The sequence below is a fragment of the Phyllobates terribilis genome, unplaced genomic scaffold (assembly GCF_046119375.1).
Source record: "Phyllobates terribilis strain yellow unplaced genomic scaffold, ASM4611937v1 Scaffold_1__5_contigs__length_1240528914, whole genome shotgun sequence".
NCBI lineage: Eukaryota > Metazoa > Chordata > Amphibia > Anura > Dendrobatidae > Phyllobates > Phyllobates terribilis.
Window position 1 is genome coordinate 575,028,624 of NW_027362761.1, and position 27,439 is coordinate 575,056,062.

Consider the following 27,439-nt stretch of genomic DNA (forward strand, 5'->3'; position numbering starts at 1 on the left):
GATACATCTGTATTGGAATAAACCATATGAGAAGACACCAGTATTATTAATTGTACACTGTAGGTGGGCGCCTTGTTACATAGTAGGTGGGGTATCTGTTACATAGTAGGTGGGGGCCCTGATACATGATTGGTAGGGGCCCTGTTACGTGGTCGGTCAAGGCTCTGTTACATAGTAGGTGGGGGCCTTGATACATAGTAGGTGGGGGCTCTGTTACATAGTAGTTGGGGGCTCTGTTGCATAGTAGGTGGGGGCTCTGTTACATAATAGGTGGGGGCTCTGCTACATAGTAGGTGGGGGTTCTGTTACATAGTAGGTGAGGGCTCTGTTACATAGTAAGTGAGGGCTCTGTTACATAGTAGGTGGGGGATCTGCTACATAGTAGGTGGGGGTTCTGTTACATAGTAGGTGGGGGCTCTGTTACATAGTAGGGTGGGCTCTGCTACATAGTAGGTGGGGGATCTGCTACATAGTAGGTGGGCACTCTGTTATATAGTAGGTGGGGGCTCTGTTACATAGTATGTGGGGATTCTATTATGTAGTAGGTGGGGGTTCTCTTACATAGTAGTTGGAGGCTCTGTTACATAGAAGGTGGTGGTTCTGTTACATAGTAGGTGGGGGTTCTGTTAAATAGTAGGTAGGGTTTCTGTTACATAGTAGATGGGGGTTCTGTTACATAGTAGGTGGGGGTTCTGCTACATAGTAGTTGGGGGTTCTGTTAGATAGTAGGCGGGGGTTCTGTCATACAAAAATGTGGGAGCTCTGTTACATAGTAGGTGGGGGTTCTGTTACACAGTAGGTGGAGGTTCTGTTATATAGTAGATGAGGGCTCTGTTACATAGTAGATGGGGGCTCTGTTACATAGTAGGTGGGGGCTCTGTTACATAGTAGGTGGGGGCTCTGTTACATAGTAGGTAGAGGTTCTGCTTAATAAAAGGTGGGGGCTCTGCTGCACAGTAGTTGGGGGCTCAGTTACAAAGTAGGAAGGGCTCTGTGACATAATAGGTGGGGGCTCTGCTGCATAGTAGTTGGGGGCTCAGTTACATAGTAGGAAGGGATCTGTTACATAATAGGTGGGGGCTCTGCTGCATAGTAGTTGGGGGCTCAGTTACATAGTAGAAAGGGCTCTGTTACATAGTAGGTGGGGACTCTGTTACATAGTAGGTGGTGGTTCTGTTACATAGTAGGTGGGGGTTCTGTTAAATAGTAGGTGAGGTTTCTGTTACATAGTAGGTGGGGGTTCTGTTACATAGTAGGTGCGGGTTCTGTTACATAGTAGGTGGGGGTTCTGTTACATAGTAGGTGGGGGTTCTGTTACATAGTAGGTGGGGGTTCTGTTACATAGTAGGTGGGGGCTCTGTTACATAGTAGGTGGGGGTTCTGTTACATAGTAGATGGAGACTCTGTTACATAGTAGGTGGGGGCTCTGTTACATAGTAGGTGGAGGTTCTGTTACATAATAGGTGGGGGCTCTGCTACATAGTAGATGGGGGCTCTGTTACATAGTAGATGGGGGCTCTGTTACATAGTAGGTGGGGGCTCTGTTACATAGTAGGTAGAGGTTCTGCTTAATAAAAGGTGGGGGCTCTGCTGCACAGTAGTTGGGGGCTCAGTTACAAAGTAGGAAGGGCTCTGTGACATAATAGGTGGGGGCTCTGCTGCATAGTAGTTGGGGGCTCAGTTACATAGTAGGAAGGGATCTGTTACATAATAGGTGGGGGCTCTGCTGCATAGTAGTTGGGGGCTCAGTTACATAGTAGAAAGGGCTCTGTTACATAGTAGGTGGGGACTCTGTTACATAGTAGGTGGTGGTTCTGTTACATAGGAGGTGGGGGTTCTGTTAAATAGTAGGTGGGGTTTCTGTTACATAGTAGGTGGGGGTTCTGTTGCATAGTAGGTGGGGGTTCTGTTACATAGTAGGTGGGGGTTCTGTCATATAAAAAGGTGGGAGCTCTGTTACATAGTAGGTGGGGGTTCTGTTACATAGTAGGTGGGGGCTCTGTTACATAGTAGGTGGGGTTTCTGTTACATAGTAGGTGAGGGTTCTGTTACACAGTAGGTGGAGGTTCTGTTACATAGTAGGTGGGGGCTTTGTGACATAGTAGGTGAGGGTTCTGTTACATTGTAGGTGGGGGTTCTGTTACATAGTAGATGGGGGCTCTGTTACGTAGTATGTGGGGGTTCTGTTGCATAGTAGGTGGGGGCTCTGTTACATAGTAGATGATGGTTCTGTTACATAGTAGGTGGGGGCTCTGTTAAATACTAGGTGGGGGCTCTGCTACATAGTAGATGGGGGCTCTGTTACATAATAGATGGGGGCTCTGTTACATAGTAGGTGGGGGCTCTGTTACATAGTAGGTGGGGGTTCTGTTACATAAAAGGTGGGGGCTCTGCTGCACAGTAGTTGGGGGTTCAGTTACATAGTAGGAAGGGCTCTGTTACATAATAGGTGGGGGATCTGCTGCATAGTAGTTGGAGGCTCAGTAACATAGTAGATGGGGGCTCTGTTACATAGTAGGTGGGGGCTCTGTTACATAGTAGGTGGGGGTTCTGTTATATAGTAGGTGGGGGTTCTTTTACATAGTAGGTGGAGGCTCTGCTATTTAGTAGTTGGGTTCTCTGTTACGTAGTAGGGAGGGCTCTGTTGCATAGTAGGTGGGGGTTCTGTTACATAGTAGGTGGTGGCTCTGCTGCTTAGTAGTTGGGGGCTCAGTTACATAGTAGGAAGGGCTCTGTTACATAGTAGGAAGGGCTCTGTTACATAGTAGGTGAGGGCTCTGTTACGTAGTAGGGAGGGCTCTGTTATGTAGTAGGGAGGGCTCTGTTGCATAGTAGGTCGGGGCTGTTACATAGTCAGTAGGGGCCCTGTTACATAGTAGGTGGGGGTTCTGTTACATAGTAGGTGGTGGCTCTGCTGCATAGTAGTTGGGGGCTCAGTTACATAGTAGGAAGGGCTCTGTTACATAGTAGGTGGGGGTTCTGTTACATAGTAGGTGGGGGCTCTTCTATATAGTAGTTGGGGGCTCTGTTATGTAGTAGGGATGGCTCTGTTACATAGTAGGTGGGGGCTCTGTTATATAGTAGGTGAGGGCTCTGTTACATAGTAGGTGAGGGCTCTGTTGCATAGTAGGTGGGGGTTCTGTTACATAGTAGGTGGGGGCTCTGCTATATAGTAGTTGGGGGCTCTGTTACGTAGTAGGGATGGCTCTGTTACATAGTAGGTGGGGGCTCTGTTACATAGTAGGTGAGGGCTCTGTTACATAGTAGGTGAGGGCTTTGTTACGTAGTAGGGAGGGCTCTGTTGCATAGTAGGTGGGGGGCTGTTACATGGTCAGTAGGGGCCCTTTTACATAGTAGGTGGAGCCCCGGATACATCAGGGTTCAGAAGCTTCAAGTTTAGTGTCTGTGTGGCAGACAGTGGGGATAATCTGACATTAGATTTCTTAACTAAGTGGAATTATTTTTTAGCCTCGTATATCTTGGGTTTGCTCTTAGGGTTTAGAGTTGATTTTTGATTTTATGTTAACTTGTCTCCCATCCGCCATGTAGTATTTTTGGCATGGCATCTACTAGAAAAGCTTTCAGAGTTTTACAAGAGCACTTGAAAGAAGCCAGAGCTGCACTCTGACAAAAAAAAAACACAGCATCACGAAACCCTCGACTGATAGAACCCAACTTTTCTTTCCTTGTCTTACAATATTTTCTCTTGTTGAGCTTTGTAGTCTTTAAGGTGTTTGCCGTAACAACCATCATCACTACTGCAACAAGCCTGGCTTCGCTTTTTGAAAAGCAATTTGCTTTCTCTAAAAATGTTATACAGTTTGCGGATCTGTTTGTTTCCAAGGCCGGTGAATATTTTACCATGCAACTTTGAAGATTTCTTCTTTTGAAGGTGTAATGTGTCACCGTAGAAGGCAGCGCTTGTATCATCATCTGACTGCTCATGCCTTTGATGCAAACTCAGAACTACAGACTATTAAAATCTCCATTCAATTGTGCTTCCTAAGTCAGCCACCTTAGCAAAATTAATGGTTAATGCACCTTAAAGGGGAGCTGTCACCACTTCTGGTTTGACTATTTTATTAAATCCTTGCATTCTTCATAAAATTATAACTTTGGGCCACCATTTCTTACAACTGTGTGTAGTGCCATTCCTCTTGGATTCCTTCTAGAAATATATGAATATATGGACTGGATGTTACAAGTCTTGTCAGAGGGGTGTGTCGCTATACTGTCTGACACTCTCTGCACTGATTGGACAGTGTGTAGTGACACACCCCCTAACTGGTAACACCCATTTTTTCAATTAATTGGTACATTTTCAGGAAGAATAACAGACAATGTATTTACTCAAACAGATATATTTGTCAAGGTGACAAGTTTTCTACATGCACAACAAACTATATAAAGTACATATGGCTTATAGAAGAATAGCCTGCACTAACCATGGAAGAAGAAGGTGGCTGGGTCTAACACAAGGAGTGTAGTACCAGTTTTTATATAAAAAATGCATTGTGGGAAGACACAATAGGACACAATAGTTCCCGTCCTGAGGGTCATATTGATATCAGGACAGATATTGTTCTTACAGTATAGATAAAGTAAGTAAGTGGGAGGGGAAACATTGGATGTCCATGTTGTGCAGATATAGAGGATAACAAAATGACCACTGGTAGCAAAAAAAGTACTATATTGTACTTGTGAGCAATTATCTAAAGTAGATGTGATCCCAGCCACCCATTTAGCTTCTTGAGTGATTTCATTCACATCCTTCTACCAGACCTAGGCTAAAATCTGATTTATTCATAATAAAGTATTGAAAACAAAGTCTACAAAAATGTGCATAAAATGGTCAACAACAACTAGTGTAGCCATAAAAGGTTCAATCCCACTAAATCTTGGTCGTGTCTAATGGTGGCAAGAATATAGCATCTTAAGGATGGTGGACTTTGCCCAAATTTTGCTTTGACCTAACTATATCTAGCTATAGCTCTGATCAGGATTTCATTTTAGGCACATCTTTTGAAGGCTTAGGGACTCCATATACATTGGATAGCTGTCAGAAGAAAAGTCATTTGACATCTTCCCCGACTTCCCCAGAAGAACAGTCATTTGACATCTTCCCTGACTTCCCCAGAGGAACAGTCAATTGGCATCTTCCCTGACTTCCCCAGAAGAGCAGTTATTTGGCAGCTTTCCCGACTTCCCCAGAAGAACAGTCATTTGACATCTTCCCCAGAAGAACAGTCATTTGACATCTTCCCCAGAAGAACAGTCATTTGACATCTTCCCTGACTTCCCCAGAAGAACAGTCATTTGGCAGCTTCCCCGACTTCCCCAGAAGAACAATCAATTGGCAGCTTCCCCGACTTCCACATATACAGGAGTTCTCCTCTATTAGTTTGAGATAGCCACTGCCAGTCATATCTCTGGTAAAAATAAAAGGATCAGTCGTTGGAAAAATAATTATCTGTAGGGGGAGAGTCAAGAAACCCCCAGACACATTAAATTGTTGGCCAGTCCTGCCAATATTGGCCAACTTGGATTTAATGTGCATGGGGAACTTTAGATCCTGTTAGAACCCTCCTGTCTGTTTTTTCCATCTTGAGTTTTGCAGTCACGTGACCATCTGCCTATATATTCCAGCTCCACCCTTTTGGCTGTGCTGGACTTCAGTATTGTTTGACTGTTTTGCTAGCCAGGTGCTTCTATGACTATCTCAGTTAGTTTGCTTGGTCCTTCTGGGACCTCTAGTACCTTTTTGTCAGTTTATCTTTCTGTGTTCTGCAACAAACTTCTCTGTTCAGGAGGTGTCCCATTTTTGTTCCAGTCCTTAGTTCTTTTAGGGACCCCTTCCTTTATGCAATAGGTCTTCGTTCAGACTAGCCGAGGACTAACGCGGGTCTGTTCGCAAGGAACAGGCAGCCCGCTACATCGTAGGGATTCAGCTTAGTCTTACTGTAGGGACAGCTTTTCTCTTTCTTTCCGTACTACTAGTTGCAGATCATAACAGTTCCTACTCCAATTGCCACGTCTGGTTCCTACCTTCCTAATTCATATATATTGAATTACTTCATAGTTTGATGTAATTTGAACCTCAAAAATTTTTATAATTACATTATTTTTGAATGTGCAAATGTATTCAGGTTCATCAATAAACATGAGAAAGGGAATCATTCACGCAAGGAACCATAACTGGATCTCAACAACTATCCCCAAAAATAGGTTATGAGTTAAACTAGATTAAACATTTCCTCCTGCAAACATTTTGAACTTTATAAACCATTTTGTTTTTAAATTCTTACCTCGACTAGGTCCGAAGCCCCGATCCACTGAAAGAGTAGGGAAAGGAACAGGACGTAGTGTAAACTGCGGATGGGGATATACACAGGTCGGCGATGGAAGTATTCCTGGATACTGGGCGCTTTCTAATGTGGGCACTGGTATGGCACTGACAACCGCTGTAATAAGAACATAAATCATCCTGTAGCATAATATAGCAGTATAATAATATAATATGGCAATATACAAGCTTAGAGTCCCATAAATGCTCATGCACAGCATTACGAGAGCATCGAAGAAATATTTGTGTCAAATGAATACGATCCAGCCTTTCCAGCTAATGCAATGAATTCTCGCACTTTTCCACCCGCAATGTAGATACGATGCAAAATAAAGTACCAGCCCTACCGACTCTAATTTATATTTATGGGAAATCAATCAATATTACATTGCTTCATAACAGTTTTTTTTTCTAGGTCATTATTCCGTGACCGGATCTGATGGGAAATCTGTAGAATATTCCGCAGGTTGTTGACAATTGAATTTTGATGTGACACTAATGTTAAGAGTTTGGGAGTCGGAACGTTCAAACAAATCACGTTGAGTTTTTACAACTCCGCAGTCCTAGATCACAGAAGCAATTTACTGTGCGCCGTCAGGTTTTATATGCAGCCAACGGATGCCGTAACATTGGGGAGAAAAAGAGATAAACAAAAACAGATTTGGCCTCCGCCTGCCACTATATTTTCATGTGATATTGTGCGCATTGTCTCCTACTAGGCGCTCGCTGAAATGTATTACTAGAGGAGAAGGGGAGAAAAATTGAATTATCCTAAATTATTGTCACCGGCGTGTCAACATAAAAACAATTTTCCGTCGGAGCGCGGTATTATTAGTCTTTTGAACGACAGGGCTTTGAAATATTATATTGATTTTAGGATTTTGCATGACATGTTATATGGTAGTGCGCTAAGCTAGGGCTCCACAAGGGGTTACCATATAAACTAAAGAATATTGGGGCATTACGGCAACTCACATGCAGCCTCAATGAGAAATCTACATGATGACCTGCCGGCAGCCAAACCTTGGGGTGGAGTAGTGACCTTCAATTTACTACGAATTATGTACCTGCCGAACTTGACTGAGCCCGCAACAAGGAGGGAGTAATAAGCCAATGCCAGGCATGTCTGTTAGTACCTTTTCTCATCTGAGAACTTAAGGATTGGACATACTGGATTTCAACATGCCCAATAGTTCTTTTTGCCAGCATCAGCATCAAATAGTTGGCTGTCCTACTGAAAACAATTGACTTGTCCAACATTTGTCTAACATGTATGGCCACCTTTACACTTCAACTTCAGATTACTTTGAGAACTTAAGGATTGGTCACGTAGGATTTCAATATGCCCAATCCTTCTTTTTACCAGCATTGGCATTACATTAATGGCCAGTCCCACTGAAATCAATGGATTTGAATGACTTTTGTCTAATATTTGTGGTCACCATTATACTTTAACTTCAAACATCTATGTCAGCAACTTATCTAGCCTGAGAACATAAGGATCGACCATGTTTGATTTCAACATGCTCAATCCTTTTTTTTGCCGGCATCTGGATACCTTAATTAAATGGCTGACCAGTCCCACTGAAATTGATGGATTTTGGTCGACATTCGTCTAGTGTATCCAGCCACCTTTACACTTTAAGTTTAGATTTAAACTTTTAATGAGACAGATCCTATGCCCAAACAAAAGGATATTTTAAATAAAGAAATGTAAGACAAGTGCTGAGATTGCAGGTGGAGCTTCTCTGGTCGAGTTCTTTAAAAATCAATTACGCAAAGAAGTAAAAAAGTTATGAATTATCTTTTAAAAATGTCTGAAGATGGAGTAAGTTTGGCATTGGAGTCATGTTGGTGCTTGGAACTAAAAAGTCCGAAAAAGTTAAGAAAAATTTCTCTAATTGACTCTAATTGACGGAGACTTCAAGTTATGGAAATCTTTGTTGGACTCCAAAGTTGGCCAAGAGTTTACCTAGTGACAAAATTTCCAGTGAGGTGGATTATCAAATCTTCATCCACCACTGATGTCATTAAGAGTTTGTCATACATATCTGTTGACTATCCCGAACCCCAATACACATGTATAGGAGTGCATGTATTCCTATGGGAAGAGGCGAGCTAGTCAATGTCAGAAATCTCTGACGGTAATTTATTAAGCCTTAAAACAAAAGGATTGGGCATGTTGAAATCCAGCTGCTTGATCCTTCTGCCATCTGCCTAGAGAGAATCGAGAAGCCCCCCAAATTGGTTCCCAGATTAAATAAATCTTATGTATGGCTGAATTTACACTTGACATTATGGTATATTGGTTATATTTGTGCATCAGTATATATGATAAATGACAAATTATTAAAATTCAGTTAAAAAAGTAAAATTTTTTAAGTATTTGTGTTGATTTCTCACTCTATCTTATTGCATCAAATCTGGTTGAACATTATATTGTCTTCATATTTCTTCAAAATCAAACTAATTGCTATTAATTTTGCTGAAGAATGGAAGATTTGTCTCTATTGTCCTTGGCATGAACTCATAAAAAAATTTATTTCCTCACTCTCGCAAGGCCAGGGAATCCATATCCTGCTTTACTTGACCCCATTAGTTGGCTTTTCACCATTACATCATAGCAAAGTGCACGTTAGTCTTCTTAAGAAAGAAATATTGCAGCCTTTTAAGGTGCCAAAAAGTGTCAAAAGGGGCGTTGCAAAAAAGGAAAAAAAAGTAGGATCTTGTAAACAACTCATGTCAATATTATTAAAAGGCTTAATCAGTGTAAAGGTGAAGAGTTCTAGCGTTTTATCTAAACCTGATTGCCGCTAATCCTTCTCTCCACTGAGGAGTGGATACATTGTATCCAGTGCAGACAATGCTCTGTGAGCTAAACACAAACATCTGCACTGACCTCTGTTGGTGTGTTACAATGTATGACTTTGGAGTCCAGGCTGTTTAACTCACAGAGCATTGTCTACACTACAGCTACTATAATATATATTTTTTTACTTATAATGTCTTATTTGTGATGAAAACTCTCTTAAAAGGGGTTGTCCAGGATTGGAAAACATGTAGCTATTTTTTCTATAAACAGTGCTACACTTGTCCACAGGTTCTCAGTAGTAAAAAAGGGGATGCTCTCCAGCACCAAAGGAAAGTGGTTAAATCATTATATAGCATAAAGAAATTGGCAAAATGTGCTCATATTAAAATTGCAAAATGTCTCTTCAGAGAGGAACAGGACTAGAACTCTAGTGCCACCTATTGGAAGAAGCAATCCTAAAAGTCAATATCGATCCTTTAACAAGCCTTGCAATATGACTTAGGATAAAAACCAAACCAGAATCTCAATTTGCAGACACGGTGTTTCAGGGTATTGCCCCTCGTCAGTGCAAAGGATGAGATTTGATTTGGCTAGATGAGATGCTTAAGACTGGGATCTAAGGGGTAAAGTTTCTTCTTATTGAGAGTGACAAGCCAGGCCTGGCATGTCAGATTGGTGGCACTAGAGTTCTAGTCTTCTTCCAGAAGAGCATGAATGGCTTATAAGTCTCCTCACTTTGACATGCCAGGCCTGGCTTGTCACTCTCCACAAGGAGAAACATTACCCCTTAGTCAATATATTAAAAAAAAAAAATTTAAGTAGAAAAAAACATTAATCATAGCTGGTCTCGTGTGTCAATATTTTTGAAAGAAAGCAGCCATGTCTTTTTTTATCCTTTCCAATGCGTCCTACTTGAATGAACACTGTGCAATACCTAGTTTGTCCTGTGGAGGTGCTGCAGGAAAATTGAACCCTTACTGCCTGGTTTCTCCAATAAATAATAGCAGTTTTGTTCTCAAGCTCCCACTTTAATAACTTTTATCTTGTTAGTCTAATATGATATTAATTTCAAAGTCTGTTTTGTGTCAGATTGAGTCCAACAAGATATAAATGATTAAATATGAGTCTAGTAGGTTAATGGTGTGACACCAGGAGCAGATGCCGGACACTTACGGGCATTGTTGGACTGTGAATCCATTGGAATCATCAGTTTGGCTCGTGTGGCTCTACGTGCCGCTAAAGATCGTTCTAGAGTCGAAATGTTACTTCCAGCCTCATCTGTGTCCGGCCCTGTGGACAGAAGATCAGTTACTGAGGAACACTCAACAATATTCCTACAAGTCAGTCCTATATATTGAAATAATATTCATAGAAGAAATGATAAAGTGAAGTTCAATCTATTAATACCATACATTTTTAAATGATTTAAGCTTTTTTGGGCAATTTTTTTTACATTTTTTGTAATAGGGTTTCATTAAGTATTTTGGACAATTTAGCTTCTACAGCTTTTATGTATCACAGTACATACAGATGCATCTCACTAAATTAGAATATCATCAAAAAGTTAATTTATTTCAGTTCTTCAATACAAAAAGTGAAACTTGTATATTATATAGAGTTATTACAGAGTGATTTATTTCAAGTGTTTATTTCTGTTAATGTTGATTATGGCTTACAGCCAATGAAAACACAAAAGTCATTTTCTCAGTAAATTAGAATAATTAATAAAAAACACCTGCAAAGGCTTCCTAAGCATTTAAAAAGGTCCCTTAGTCTGTTTCAGTAGGCTCCACAATCATGGGGAAGACTGCTGACTTGACAGATGTCCAGAAGGCAGTCATTGACACACTCCACAAGGTCCCAAAGTCTGAAGGAAGAGTAGAGAGGCCACAATCCAAGCTGCTTGAGGTCTAGTGTGAAGTTACCACAATCAGTGATGGTTTGGGGAGCCATGTCATCTGCTGGTGTAGGTCCACTGTGTTTTATCAAGACCAAAGTCAGCGCAGCCGTCTACCAGGACATTTGAGAGCACTTCATGCTTCCCTCTGCTGACAAGCTTTTTGAAGAAGGAAATCTCATTCTCCAGCTGGACTTAGCACCTGTCCACACTGCCAAAAGTACCAATACCTGGTTTACACACAACAGTATCACTGTGCTTGATTGGCAGTGTGGCGCCCCTGAGGGTTCGGTCGCCACAGAGGTACTGCACCTCACCCAGAGGTGTGGTGTCTCCCTTCTCTCAGGTAAGGAGGGAGTGCTGCACAGGACCCCAACACCTACATCCAACACTACACTACCCCAGGCCTGCAGGAGGGGCAAGACGCAATGTAGTTTTCTGCTGAGCCCTGTCCCTGGCTGGGGTGGGAGGAACCCAAAGGTAGGGGGAACCAGTAGTGGGTGTGGGTGGAGGAAGTAGTTTATAGGAGAACTCATACAGTAGATATATAAAAAGGTAGACATCTTAAAACGGGTAGTTGGTTGAGTAGTTGGTTCAGAGGAACAGTCTGGGAGCAGAGTCTCTGTAGGAGCTCTGCTCCACTACAAGGGCCTAGGACTGAGGCCCAGGAGGGGAGCAGGGAGTAAGCTCCGTTCTGCAGAAGGGATCCTAGGGGGTACAGCGAGTGCAGGCGGCACCCGTACACCCCGAACCTGCCAAGTGTCAGGAGGATCTAGGCCGCAAGAAGGGGACCGGCCCCTGGCCCAGTCGTGCAGCTTCAAGCCTCGGTTGGAAAAACCGGAGGCTTCTGGCTTCAACAGCCAGAAGCCAAACCTCCGCTCCAATCCAAGTACACTGTGTTCCAAATTATTATGCAAATAATATTTTCTCAGATTTTACCAAATTACCTATATGAATTGCAGTCATTGTAATTTTTCAGTCAAATAACTATTAGAGTACAATTGAAAGGTTTTTGTACAAACTGCCTATGATAACAGTATATTTTTAAAAAAATAAAAAACTCAAACTACACTCAAAATGCATGTTCCAAATTATTATGCACAGCAGAGTTTTCAACCTTTTCATTTTAATAAAGAACAAAAAATGGTCATTTTTGAAATTATAAGCATTAGCAGGTTATTACAAACTGAAATCAAACCGTTTTCAACTCAAAACTTTATTCTAGGTGATGTTACATTTGCTCATAGGACCCCTTGTTCGAAAGGAGCTTCTGAACTCTCTCGTCCATTGAATTTGTCAGGTTTTAGATGGTTTCTGCTTTAATTGTTTTGCATGAGGACAGAATACCCTCCCAGAGCTGTTGCTTAGATGTGAACTGCCTCCCGCCATCATAGACACTCCTTTTGATGATGCTCCAGAGGTTCTCAATGGGGTTGAGGTCAGGGGAGCATGGGTGCCACACCATAAGTTTGTCCCCTTTTATGCCCATAGCAGCCGGAGATGCAGATGTGTTATGTGCAGCATGAGACGGGGCATTATCATGCATGAAATGATCTCGATGGTCCAGATGGATGGAGTGGAGGATGGCTGGTTGATGGACACCCCATGCAAATACGGCTACGGCACTAACAAGGAGGAGGTGGAGTAATGTTTTGGGCTGGAATCATGGGGAGAGAGATTGTCGGCCCTTTTAGGATCCCTGAAGGGGTAAAGATGAACTCCATAATGTATGTTGAGTTTCTCAAACAGCACTTCCTTCCATGGTTCAAGAAGAAGAACCGTGCATTCTGCAGCAAGATCATTTTCATGCATGATAATGCCCCGTCTCATGCTGCACATAACACATCTGCATCTCTGGCTGCTATGGGCATAAAAGGGGACAAACTTATGGTGTGACCCCCATGCTCCCCTGACCTCAACCCCATTGAGAACCTCTGGAGCATCATCAAAAGGAGTGTCTATGATGGCGGGAGGCAGTTCACATCTAAGCAACAGCTCTGGGAGGGTATTCTGTCCTCATGCAAAACAATTGAAGCAGAAACCATCCAAAACCTGACAAATTCAATGGACGAGAGAGTTCAGAAGCTCCTTTCGAACAAGCGGTCCTATGTGCAAATGTAACATCACCTAGAATAAAGTTTTGAGTTGAAAACTGTTTGATTTCAGTTTGTAACCTGCTAATGCTTATAATTTCAAAAATGACCATTTTTTTGCTCTTTATTAAAATGAAAAGGTTGAAAACTCTGCTGTGCATAATAATTTGGAACATGCATTTTGAGTGCAGTTTGAGCTTTTTATTTTTTAAAAAATATACTGTTATCATAGGCAGTTTGTACAAAAACCTTTCAATTGTACTCTAATAGTTATTTGACTGGAAAATTACAATGACTGCAATTCATATAGGTAATTTGGGAAAATCTGAGAAAATATTATTTGCATAATAATTTGGAACACAGTGTAAGGTCAAGCAGGTCTGTGCAACTCCGACGGACAGGGGGGACCTCACAGCACCCGAACAGGATTCACAGTGGGAAGCGCAGGGCAGGAGGGAGTAAGACCCAGCATGAAGTCGGTCTAGAGAGGCACATAAGGAAGTGGGGTTCTGCCAGGTACACCCGAGCTGCCTGAGAAAGGACTGAACCCCTGCTCGGTGAACGCAGTGCGACGCGGGAGGCTTGCACCAGTACAGTGCACCTGTGGACTGTCTAAGAACTGTGAGTAAATCTTGGATGACTGCACTGAGCTGCCTCCGTTCCTTTCTTTCACCAGTGCCATTTCCCTCCCTGCACTACAATGCCCAGCGCACCTCCATTTATCTACACTGCCCTGAGGCCTGTTCCACCTGTAGGGAGCCGTTCCATCTCAAGCTGCCCTATCATCTGCCTCAGAGGACTGTTGCAGCGCTGGTGATCCTCACCAGACACCACAGGTGGCGTCACGACAAATCCCCTATAAATATCCCCTTTTTGCACTGACCGCCCTGGGTCACGGACCGGGCCAGCCACCGTGATCTCCCCCCCCCCAAAAGCAGCCATAAGGCCCGGCTGCCGAGTACCCCACGGCCCTGGGGGCGCGTCAGCAGCAAACTCGCCTTCCCTTGACCCCATAGAGAATCTATTATAGGGAATCTATGGGGTATTGTCAAGAGGAAGATGAGAGACCCCAGACCCAACAATGCAGACGAGCTGAAGGCTGCTATCAAAGCAACCTGGGCTTCCATAACACCTCAGCAGGGCCACAGGCTGATCGCCTCCATGCCACATCGCCGCATTGATGCAGTAATTGATGCAAAAGGAGCCCGACCAAGTATTGAGGGAATTTACTGAACATACATTTCAGTAGGACAACATTTCGGATTTTAAAAACATTTTTCAAGCTGTTGTTATAAAGTATTCTAATTTACTGAGATAATGACTGTTGTGTTTTCACTGGCTGTAAGCCATACTCATCAACATTAACAGAAAAGTCCTGTGACTTGGAGCAAATTTTAGTGCCGAAAGGCACTGCGTCCTCCCTGACTGCCTAGCGTCTCGATTTGAATCTTCTGAATACAGTTGAACACAATGGTGGAGGAGGGAGATGTCAGCTCTCTGCTCCACCATTCAGCCTGCACATCTGCGTCTCAGCAGCAGCACGATGACATCACTAGATTGCGCCTGCTGCGTGGAGTCTCACTTTTACTCTGAGCCCCCATGAGTTCTGTACATGCCCCCGTCTGTCAGTAATCTCTTTCTGACTGCAGAGTCTGAGTCTCTTACCTCTATTCTCCTCAAGCTTCTCGTATGCTAATTTATGACTGAATGAAAGATCAATTTTGATGTGGTCATAAATCAGCTTAGAAGATCAGTAACAATCTCCAAATCTTATACCGACGTCAACTGAAAATTATAACACTCTGCCTGCAGCCGCCACCAGAGGAAGTGTACTGCATGCTGTTATATATTAGACTTTACAATTACAGTGCAGTATGCAATAGGCTCTTAGGCTCCCTCTAGTGGTGGCAGTCAGCAGACACAATTTTATTAATTAACTGCAACAAATGTCTATGCAGAGGGTTAGATATACAGCATTATAAAATAAGTTAGCACAGAATTTTAGACCTACCTACCTACCTATCTATCTAGCATCTATCTATTATCTATCTATCATCTATCTATTATCTATCTATTATCTATCTATCTAGCATCTATCTATCATCTATCTATCTATTATCTATCTATCATCTATCTATCGATTATCTATCTATTATCTATTATCTATCTATTATCTATCTATCATCTATCTATCTATTATCTATCTATCTATCTATTATCTATCTATTATCTATCTATCTATCATCTATTTATTATCTATCTATCTATCTATCTATCATCTATCTATTATCTATCTATTATCTATCTATCATCTATCTATTATCTATCTATTATCTATCTATTATCTATCTATCATCTATCTATTATCTATCTATTATCTATCTATTATCTATCTATCATCTATCTATCCATGTATTTATCATCTATCTATTATGTATCTATCTATTACATATCTATTATCTATCATATATTATCTATTATCTATCATCTATCTGTTATCTATCTATTATCAATCTATCCAGCTATCTATCTATTATCTATTATCTATCTATCTATTATCTATCATCTATCTATTATCTATCTATTATCTATCTATCTATTATCTGTCTATTATCTATCCATTATCTATCATCTATCATCTATCTATTATCTATCTATCTATTATCTATTATCTGTCTATTATCTATCTATTATCTATCTATCTATTATCTATCATCTATCTATTATCTATCTATCTATTATCTGTCTATTATCTATTATCTATCTATCTATTATCTATCATCTATCTATTATCTATCTATTATCTATCTATCATCTATCTATCTATCTATCTATCTATTATCTATCTATTATCTATTATCTATCTATCTATTATCTATCATCTATTTATCATCTATCTATTATCTATCTATCATCTATCTATTATCTATCTATTATCTATCTATCTATCTATTATCTATCTATTATGTATCTATTATCTATTATCTATCTATTATCTATCTATCATCTATCTATCTATTATCTATCTATCTATTATCTATCTATCTATCATCTATCTATCTATTATCTATCTATTATCTATCTATCTATTATCTATCTATCTATTATCTATCTATCTATTATCTATCTATTATCTATCTATCTATCTATCTATTATCTATCTATTATCTATCTATTATCTATCTATCTATCTATCTATCTATCTATCTATCTATCTATCTATCTATCTATTTCTCCCTCCATCCATCCACATGTGCAGATTACCTGAATGTGAAGCGCTTTTGCTCCCTAGCTGTGACTCTGATTGGCTATGGCTGACGGGGGTGATATCCTGACAGCTTTGCCTTGGAGATTCCCTTCCTTGACTTTCAGATCCCACCGGCTTTTCGATGTTCTTCATTTCCATCTCCTCATGGTGGATCCAAAGATCCGGTGGCCTTAGATCCTTTTGGCTTCCTTTCCTTTTACTGATACTGTGTGTGGCACGTTTCCTAAAAAAACAAACAACAATGTTTAAAATGTAACAAACTTCAAAAGAATGAAAGTATAGTAAAAGCTTAAAAACAACTTCATAAGACGGAGAGCCAGAGGCTCCAAGATCCTGGGCGTGCGGGCACTTGTGTCACGCCACTTCAGTACCAGCTGCTTGCTGATCCATAGCGTAACTTTTATGAATATTGAAAATGCCAGTTTTGATCATCTAAATGTTAGGACGCGCTGTGCCAGGGTGAAGCTTCCGTTCAGACTTCACACACAAAAAGAATTCAGGTTTTGAAAAGAATTTAAGAGATGATTTGTAAATCTTCTATCACAGAATGGGATAATATGAGGTCAATATAATTCTGCATATGTCTATCTTTTAATCTAATTTCTCATTATAAAAATCCAAAACAATATTGTGAGAAGGTGGCAAAACCTATGAGAGTCTGCAATTCACATCCCAACCACTGGGTGGTGACATATAGCAGAAATATTTCCTGACCGAGTATCACAAAATCATGTTTTTATTTCAAAGCTGCTCATCTGATAGCGCTCATTTTAGGATATAATGAACCAAAAGGAAAGGTAAAGAAAGAACCATTTAAATTCAATGACACATCTCTCAAAGGCCATCGTATCAAGGTGACCTCTCTATTATCTCGATTTTCTATGCCAAGTTTTCAGTTTTTATATTACACCTAATGTCTATTTACTTTGATTGGACCTCCCCTCCAGAAGCAGCATGTCTGATGCAATCTTGGTCACCTGAAGCAGGTTTCTCCATATAGTACATACATGTGTGTCTATATATAACATACAACCCCATTGCCCCCGGTGTATAACATCCTGTCCTATTGTCCCCATCTACAACATACAGCCCTGTTGCCCCAGTGTATAACATCCGGCCCCTCACCCCCAGTGTATAACATCCGGCCCCTCCGCTCCCCAGTGTATAACATCCGGCCCCTCCGCTCCCCAGTGTATAACATCCGACCCCTTTGCCCCCAGTGTATAACATCCGGCCCCTCACCCCCAGTGTATAACATCCGGCCCCTCGCTCCCCGATGTATAACATCCGGCCCCTCGCCCCCCCCCGGTGTATAACATCTGGCCCCTCGCTCCCCGGTGTATAACATCCAGCCCCTCACCCCCGGTGTATAACATCCGGCCCCTCGCTCCCCGGTGTATAACATCCGGCCCCTCACCCCCAGTGTATAACATCCGGCCCCTCGCTCCCCGGTGTATAACATCCGGCCCCTCGCCCCCCCCCCCCCCGGTGTATAACATCCGGCCCCTCCGCTCCCCAGTGTATAACATCCAGCCCCTCACTCCCCCCATTGTATAGCATCCAGCCCCTCGCCCCCCCCCCGGTGTATAACATCCGGCCCCTCGCCCCCAGTGTTTACCATCCAGCCTCTCGCCCCCAGTGTATAACATCCAGCCCCTCACCCCCCAGTGTATAACATCCGTCCCCTCGCTATCCCCCGGTGTATAACATCCGGCCTCTCGCCCCCAGTGTTTAACATCCGGCCCCTCACCCCCCAGTGTATAACATCCGTCCCCTCGCTATCCCCCGGTGTATAACATCCGGCCTCTCGCCCCCAGTGTTTAACATCCGGCCCCTCGCCCCCAGTGTATAACATGCATAACATCCAGCCCCTCGCTCCCCGGTGTATAACATCCAGCCCCTCGCTCCCCAGTGTATAACATCCGGCCCCTCGCTCCCCGGTGTATAACATCCGGCCCCTCGCTCCCCGATGTATAACATCCGGCCCCTCGCCCCCAGTGTAAAACATCCAGCCCCTCGCTCCCCCCGTTGTATAACATCCGGCCCTTCGCCCCTCACCCCCAGTGTATAACATCCGGCCCCTCGCTCCCCGATGTATAACATCCGGCCCCTCGCCCCCCCCCGGTGTATAACATCTGGCCCCTCGCTCCCCGGTGTATAACATCCGGCCCCTCGCTCCCCGGTGTATAACATCCGGCCCCTCGCTCCCCAGTGTATAACATCCGGCCCCTCACCCCCCTGGTGTATAACATCCGGCCCCTCGCTCCCCCCGTTGTATAACATCCGGCCCTTCGCCCCCCCCAGGTGTATAACATCCGGCCCCTCGCTCCCCGGTGTATAACATCAGGCCCTTCTCTCTCCGGTGTATAACATCCGGCCTCTCACCCCCAGTGTATAACATCCGGCCCCTTGCTCCCCGGTGTATAACATCCAGCCCCTCGCTCCCAGGTGTATAACATCCGGCCCCTCACCCCCGATGTATATCATCCGGCCCCTTGCTCCCCGGTGTATAACATCCAGCCCCTTCGCCCCCAGTGTATAACATCCGGCCCCTCGCCCCCAGTGTATAACATGCATAACATCCAGCCCCTCGCTCCCCGGTGTATAACATCCAGCCCCTCGCTCCCCAGTGTATAACATCCGGCCCCTCGCTCCCCGGTGTATAACATCCGGCCCCTCGCTCCCCGGTGTATAACATCCGGCCCCTCGCCCCCAGTGTAAAACATCCAGCCCCTCGCTCCCCCCGTTGTATAACATCCGGCCCTTCGCCCCCCCCCCCGGTGTATAACATCTGGCCCCTCGCTCCCCGGTGTATAACATCCGGCCCTTCTCCCCCCGTTGTATAACATCCGGCCCTTCGCCCCCCCCCCGGTGTATAACATCCAGCCCCTCGCCCCCGGTGTATAACATCCGGCCTCTCACCCCCAGTGTAAAACATCCAGCCCCTCGCTCCCCCCGGTGTATAACATCCGGCCCCTCGCTCCCCGGTGTATAACATCCGGCCCCTCGCTCCCCGGTGTATAACATCCGGCCCCTCGCTCCCCAGTGTATAACATCCGGCCCCTCACCCCCCCAGTGTATAACATCCGGCCCCTCACCCCCCTGGTGTATAACATCCGGCCCCTCGCTCCCCCCGGTGTATAACATCCGGCCCCTCACCCCCCTGGTGTATAACATCCGGCCCCTCACCCCCCTGGTGTATAACATCCGGCCCCTCGCTCCCCCCGGTGTATAACATCCGGCCCCTCGCTCCCCGGTGTATAACATCCGGCCCCTCGCTCCCCAGTGTATAACATCCGGCCCCTCACCCCCCTGGTGTATAACATCCGGCCCCTCGCTCCCCCCGTTGTATAACATCCGGCCCTTCGCCCCCCCCCCGGTGTATAACATCCGGCCCCTCGCTCCCCGGTGTATAACATCAGGCCCTTCTCTCTCCGGTGTATAACATCCGGCCTCTCACCCCCAGTGTATAAAATCCGGCCCCTTGCTCCCCGGTGTATAACATCCAGCCCCTCGCTCCCAGGTGTATAACATCCGGCCCCTCACCCCCGATGTATAACATCCGGCCCCTTGCTCCCCGGTGTATAACATCCAGCCCCTTCGCCCCCAGTGTATAACATCCGGCCCCTCACCCCCGATGTATAACATTCGGCCCCTCACCCCCAGTGTATAACATCCGGCCCCTCGCTCCCAGGTGTATAACATCCGGTCCCATTACCCCCGGTGTATAACATCCGGCCCCTCGCTCCTGGTATATAGCCTCCTTCCCCCTCGCCATGCCGTCTGCCTTTCCTAACATGTGACAGAGTGGCCGGCGGGGCAGAGCTCATTGATACCAGTGCAGTTCTGTAATAGGAGCCACCGGGGTCACAAGTCCGTTCCTGACATTTCTTCCTCCTGAATCTTCCCCCATCACCTGTGAGTGATATTATTGAGGAGTGGAAGGAACCGCAGCAGCTCAGCCATGAAGTGGAGACCCCGTAACGTTACAGAGCGGGGGGCCGAGTGCTGAGGAGCAGAGGGCAGAAAAGACACCATCGCTCTGCTGACTCCATAAGATATGCCACAAATGTCTAAAATACATGTGTCCCACCTCTATCTCTAGAACCGGACCCCGGGGAGAACTGTCAGGAATGGAGAGGTGGCAGCTTTCTCAATTCACTTCTACGGGAGCTCCAAAAATTGTCCAAGGAGGTCACCTATCAGACCCCATGACCTGGATGTTAAGCTACAGATTCAGCTCTGTCATGAGAGGGAGCTCATTACTTTTATTACTTTGATGTTAAGCTCTAGATTTCTAGGCGGCTACAAACCTCATATGACAAGTTTTCACATAGTCGAGACCTAAAAGTCAGAAAACATTTCATTTCCCGACCAAACATCTAAATTGACTGCGCAGTGAAATTCTCCTTCTCAATTCTTATCTCGCGTCTCCTTGTTACCCCGCCAGCTGCCGGGGAACGGCTGTCTTGGAACGGTTTCAGAAAGACGTCATTTCAGATATAATTCTTAACAAATTCAGAAACATTTTTCTTGCTGGCTACTAAACGCAGCCTTGCACTTTCTCTACGGTTCTTTGACTGCAGATTCCCGGCCAAGATTGCTGGAGGGCAGCAAGGAGAGAAGGTTGTTAATAAGGACAGCTAAAATGTTAGGAAATATAAGATTAAAAACTGCTATATCTATGGGGTGCTCCAGGTTGAAGCTCTTGGGTCTTGATATATGCCTGGGTCCACCACCTATTATGGGCCAGTAATAATACCTCCTCAGACCCAACGACCTGGGAGCATCTTAAAAAAATCCGCTTATGCAAAATACTTATCAAAGTAGTTTGAAAAACTTTTTTTTAAGAACTGGTCCTCTCGAGGCAATCCCTTTCTGTTGGAATGATCCCAAACAATAAGCTGATTCCATAATGTCACACTACCAAGTGATTATCTGTAATATGTAGAAAAAAAATCGACAGCAAGTGTTGAATTTCCCTGCAGCACTCCAAGAGGAGGGAGAAAGCATTACATGTATCACTGAAATGAATGTGCTGTCCTCCTGTTATATGGACCAGACCAAAGCAAGAGATAAAGATCCTGAATAGGAGATTACCTCTGATAATTCAGAATGCCCAAAACGCACAGTAATATTTTTAAACTTTACTTTAAGAATTTATGTTCGTTTTTTTTAGATTGGGGCAGAGTCCATTAGTAAATCTGATGCTGCTCTTGCCATAAAGTATATATCTTGTATCAGTTATTTATTAAGTGTTATCAGTCATTGTACAGGAGGAGGAGGTGAGCTGTGACATCACCTATTGTGAATGGTGGATCCTTGTTATCTACTGTATATAGAGGTGTTACCAGTCATTATACAGGAGGAGGAGAAGGTGAGCTGTGACATCATCTATTGTGAATGGTGGATCCTGTGTTATCTACTGTATATAGATGTTATCAGTCATTGTACAGGAGGAGGAGGTGAGCTGTGACATCACCCATTGTGAATGGTGGATCCTGTGTTATCTACTGTATATAAAGGTGTTATCAGTAATGGTTCAGGAGAAGGAGGAGGTGAGCTGTGACATCACCCATTGTGAATGGTGGATCCTGTGTTATCTACTGTATATAAAGGTGTTATCAGTCATGGTTCAGGAGAAGGAGGAGGTGAGCTGTGAATGTTGGATCCTGTGCTATCTATGTATATTTTACACCTTTCTTGGTAATCCTGACATCGATCATAATGAGATGATTACTGAGAAGTGATCTCAGAACAGGAAAAATTTATCAAATATTAGACTTAGTGGCGAAAATGAAAACAAAGCAAGATTTCAGTATTTGTTTCAAAATGTATTCTACTAGATAACGATATGGATAATAACATAAATCTCCAGCATCTATGAGAAGAATCTATCAGGAAAGTGCCGTACTTTCTCTGCTGTGCAGACGACCTTCTTGTGCAGATCACGGCCACTATCACCACCACCAGGATTGTAATGGCCCCAACAGTCACCACTATGATCACCAGGAGGTTGCTGTTCTTCTGGGGCGTCACACCATGGGGCGGGTGCATCTGACCAATAGGAGGTTCTGTAAAAAAAAATAAAAGTAGATAATTAGCCTGGAAGTATCTGCATTAAAACATAGTTAATAGGAAACTGTTATATATGCAGCTTTTGTAATTAGCTAGACTATATACAATTTACTGTTTGTTAAAATTTTCAAACATTTTTGAGACATCAACATTTTTCCTTTGTTTACAGCTCGTTGCCCTGGAGACCGACCACTGCTGCTAAATAGCAGAACATGATCAGTGCTTACAAGCTCCTTTCTATTCAGCTTGCAATTTGTTTTAAAGCCGGCCAGGATTGATGGAGCTCGCTGTTACCTCCTAAACCTCGCCAGCTACAGCGCAGTTCTTACAAGCTAGACAGCAGCGGTGGTCGGTCTCTGAGGCAACAAGCTGGAAATGAAAGAAAAGTGTTAATATCTCAAGAACGGCAGCAAATTTTAATAAGTAGTAAATTGCAAAAGTGCTTGTTTTTCCAAGTGCTATCCAACCACATACATATATGAAAAAAATGGGAATAACCCTTTAAGCGCCTCGAAATAGGGATTCCTATATTGACGGGGTGTAGCTGTGGAGCCCTTATTGATCAATCATGACCCCAGTTGAATCAATGATCACATGGGGTATCATAACTATACCCTTTAACATTTGAAGCCCTATTTTTGTAACCTTTAAGCCCCACCCAGGAGCACTTCCAAAACTTTTCAGGAACGCCTACTTTAAGATGCATTTGCATGTAATCCAGCCCCTTAAAGGTCCCGATCATCCTGACCATTAAGCATTTATGGATTTTATTCCTAGGAATGATATATAATGCTAAATGATGAAATTTAAACGATTACTAAATCTACTTACGGGGAATATTCCGGGATGTATCATAGGTTAAAAAGCCGTTTGTAAACTCAGCAAACCTTCCCCGTGCATCAGGCAGAGAAGCTGCGGTGAGCTTTGAGACATCCAGAAATATTTTATGTATGGAAGATTTATTTAAAGACCTTGGTGTATACAGCGATGTTGCTCTGTGTACATTTATTCCATATTGATGGGAAAACTGTGCTCTGAGCAGATGTGAGTTATGGATAATGTTCTCCAATATTAGCTGCAGCCCCTGTGAGGGCGGCCCGCCGCTGCTTGTCATGTTAATTTATACATGGATTTAATGTTGACTTTTGCAGAGAGGATTGTGGAGGAGATATGTATAAAAATCAGTAAAAATGACAGCATAATACAGATTTTATATTTTACAAGGGACCGGTAAAAATTAGCGTAAACACACTAAATGCGAGCAATTTGTAAAAATGGATTCATTTATTAGACATTTTTTTCATCATGTATAAATAATCCAAACGGAAAAGCATTTAAAGAGTGGCCAGTTTCTACATTTATTGTATTCCTGTTGCTCCTGTGAGTATTCTATTTTTAATCTTTTTAAATCTATCACACAGTTCCAGAGATACGATCTTTATCAGGGGGACGTGGCTCACAGGATCCTCGGGGGCGGGTCTTCATGAAGCTTGCATTAGCATTATTACCTTCTAAGCCACTCCCCCTTTCAAAGGATCATAAAAATTAGCACAAAATAAAAATACCCGTATCTTTGGCCCGTATGCCTGTATCTCCTCATGGTGGATAAAAAAAATAGCGGAATACTCAACAGAACAGCGGCAATGAAATAGGAACAAAATCCTTCTACTTATGAACTTGTGAGAGATTCTCTTTAAATTTCACCCACTGCCCCATCCTTGTCCTCTTCGCCCGACAAATGATGTTGTGCACATTAGATGGTGGTCAAGTTCTGCCCAAATCAAAGGGTTTGGCTGATATTCATCTCATGAAATAAGAACAAAACCTTTGTACTTAAGAACTGGTGAGAGATTGTCTTTAAATTTCATCCACTGCCCCATCCTTGTCCTCTTCCCCCGACAAATGATGTTGTGCCCATTAGATGGTGGTCAAGTTCTGCCCAAATCAAAGGGTTTGGCTGATATTCATCTCATGAAATAAGAACAAAACCTTTGTACTTAAGAACTGGTGAGAGATTGTCTTTAAATTTCATCCACTGCCCCATCCTTGTCCTCTTCCCCCGACAAATGATGTTGTGCCCATTAGATGGTGGTCAAGTTCTGCCCAAATCAAAGGGTTTGGCTGATATTCATCTCATGTATGAGATACCAATAGTCATTGTCTTTCAGGGTATGGAAACCATCCCACGTTGGCTCCATTTATCTTCCCTATGAATAGAATAAATCTGTAGAGATCCCTCAAAATATGAAACACAGAAAAAAAGGGTGACTACAGTCGGTGGGAATCAATTCGCAGGACCCATTCCATTAGCCACCTCAGTAATCTATGGCGGCTGGATGGGAACCGTGAGAACCGCCTCCTATCTTACATCATCCACGAGTCTTCCTTTGGCTAGCTGGCTTGAGACAACGTCATCATTGTGAGCGGTTCCTGCAAATCGCACCAACTCTAGGGTCCTTTCACATTGAGCTCTTGCCCACGTTCAGTGGTCCCATCTGACAGTATTTGGGTGTCCGCCTCCAGTAGGCGTATTCGCCCAAAAATTATGGACATCAGAGCATACATTGAATCTGCCGGCACCATTATAGTTTATGGTCTCGTCGGCATATACACCACCGTTCAAAAGTTTGGGGTCATTTAGAAATTTCATTATTTTTTAAAGAAATGCACATTTTTTTTAATGAATCCAACATTAAATGAATCAGAAATACACTCTATACATTGCTAATGTGGTAAATGACTATTCTAGCTGCAAACATCTTGTTTTTATTGCAGTATTCACATACAGTACAGACCAAAAGTTTGGACACACCTTCTCATTTAAAGATTTTTCTGTATTTTCATGACTATGAAAATTGTACATTCACACTGAAGGCATCAAAACTATGAATTAACACATGTGGAATTATATACTTAACAAAAAAGTGTGAAACAACTGAAAATATGTTTTATATTCTAGGTTCTTCAAAGTAGCCACCTTTTGCTTTGATGACTGCTTTGCACACTCTTGGCATTCTCTTGATGAGCTTCAAGAGGTAGTCACCGGAAAGGGTCTTCCAACAATCTTGAAGGAGATCCCAGAGATGCTTAGCACTTGTTGGCCCTTTTGCCTTCACTCTGCAGTCCAGCTCACCCCAAACCATCTCAATTGGGTTTAGGTCTGGTAACTGTGGAGGCCAGGTCATCTGGCGTAGCACCCTATCACTCTCCCTCTTGGCCAAATAGCCCTTACACAGCCTGGAGGTGTGTTTGGGGTCATAGTCCTGTTGAAAAATAAATGATGGTCCAACTAAACGCAAACCGGATGGAATAGCATGCCGCTGCAAGATGCTGTGGTAGCCATGCTGGTTCAGTATGCCTTCAATTTTGAATAAATCCCCAACAGTGTCACCAGCAAAGCACCCCCACACCATCACACCTCCTCCTCCATGCTTCACGGAGGGAACCAGGCATGTAAAGTCCATCCGTTCACCTATTCGGCGTCTCACAAAGACACGGTGGTTGGAACCAAAGATCTCAATTTTGGACTCATCAGACCAAAGCACAGATTTCCACTGGTCTAATGTCCATTCCTTGTGTTCTTTAGCCCAAACAGGTCTCTTCTGCTTGTTGGCTGTCCTTAGCAGTGGTTTCCTAGCAGCTATTTTACCATGAAGGCCTGCTGCACAAAGTCTCCTCTTAACAGTTGTTGTAGAGATGTGTCTGCTGCTAGAACTCTGTGTGGCATTGACCTGGTCTCTAATCTGAGCTGCTGTTAACCTGCAATTTCTGAGGCTGGTGACTTGGATAAACCTATCCTCAGAAGCAGAGGTGACTCTTGGTCTTCCTTTCCTGGGGCAGTCTTCATGTGAGCCAGTTTTTTTGTAGTGCTTGGTGGTTTTTGCAACTGCACTTGGGGACACTTTCAAAGTTTGCCCAATTTTTCGGACTCACTGACCTTCATTTCTTAAAGTAATGATGGCCACTCGTTTTTCTCTACTTAGTTGCTTTTTTCTTGCCATAATACAAATTCTAACAGTCTATTCAGTAGGACTATCAGTTGTGTATCCACCTGACTTCTGCACAACACAACTGATGGTCCCAACCCCATTTATAAGGCAAGAAATCCCACTTGTTAAACCTGACAGGGCACACCTGTGAAGTGAAAACCATTTCCGGTGACTACCTCTTGAAGCTCATCAAGAGAATGCCAAGAGTGTGCAAAGCAGTCATCAAAGCAAAAGGTGGCTACTTTGAAGAACCTAGAATATAAGACATATTTTCAGTTGTTTCACACTTTTTTGTTAAGTATATAATTCTATATGTGTTAATTCATAGTTTTGATGCCCTCAGTGTGAATGTACAATTTTCATAGTCATAAAAATACAGAAAAATCTTTAAATGACAAGGTGTGTCCAAACTTTTGGTCTGTACTGTAGGTGTATAGAGGCCCATTTCCAACAACCACCACTCCAGTGTTTTAATGGTACATTGTGTTTGCTAACTTTGTAAGAAGGCTAATGGATGTTTAGAAAACCCTAGAAAACCCTTGCACTAGTATGTTAGCCCAGCTGAAAATGGTTTGGCTGATTTGAGAAGCTATAAAATTTACCTTCCTTTGAGCTAGTTGAGAATCTAGAGCATTACATTTGTTTGTTCTATGAAACTCTCAAAATGGCCAGAAAAAGAGGACTTTCATGTGAAACTCAACAGTCTATTCTTGTTCTTAGAAATGAAGGCTATTCCATGCGAGAAGTTGCCAAGAAACTGAAGATTTCCTACAACGGTGTGTACTACTCCCTTCAGAGGAGAGCACAAACAGGCTCTAACCAGAGTAGAAAGAGAAGTGGGAGGCCCCGCTGCACAACTGAGCAACAAGACAAGGACATTAGAGTTTCTAGTTTGAGAAATCGACGCTTCACAGCTCCTCAACTGGCTGCTTCATTAAATAGTACATGCAAAACGCCAG

General features: G+C 43.3%; 1 protein-coding gene across 3 annotated transcripts in view; it reads right to left on the reverse strand.

Annotated features, from left to right (window-relative positions):
* The window catches only part of DCC (DCC netrin 1 receptor), a 1,219,041-nt gene that overhangs the window by 59,955 nt on the left and 1,131,647 nt on the right, over positions 1-27,439 (reverse strand). For all 3 annotated transcript variants that reach the window (XM_073681315.1, XM_073681325.1, XM_073681306.1), the window contains exons 23-26: positions 22,328-22,487; positions 16,410-16,636; positions 10,329-10,445; positions 6,306-6,461 (exon numbers count right to left, since the gene is read on the reverse strand). In XM_073681315.1, coding sequence (XP_073537416.1) covers positions 6,306-6,461; positions 10,329-10,445; positions 16,410-16,636; positions 22,328-22,487 — 660 coding nt within the window. The remainder of the gene's footprint in view (positions 1-6,305; positions 6,462-10,328; positions 10,446-16,409; positions 16,637-22,327; positions 22,488-27,439) is intronic.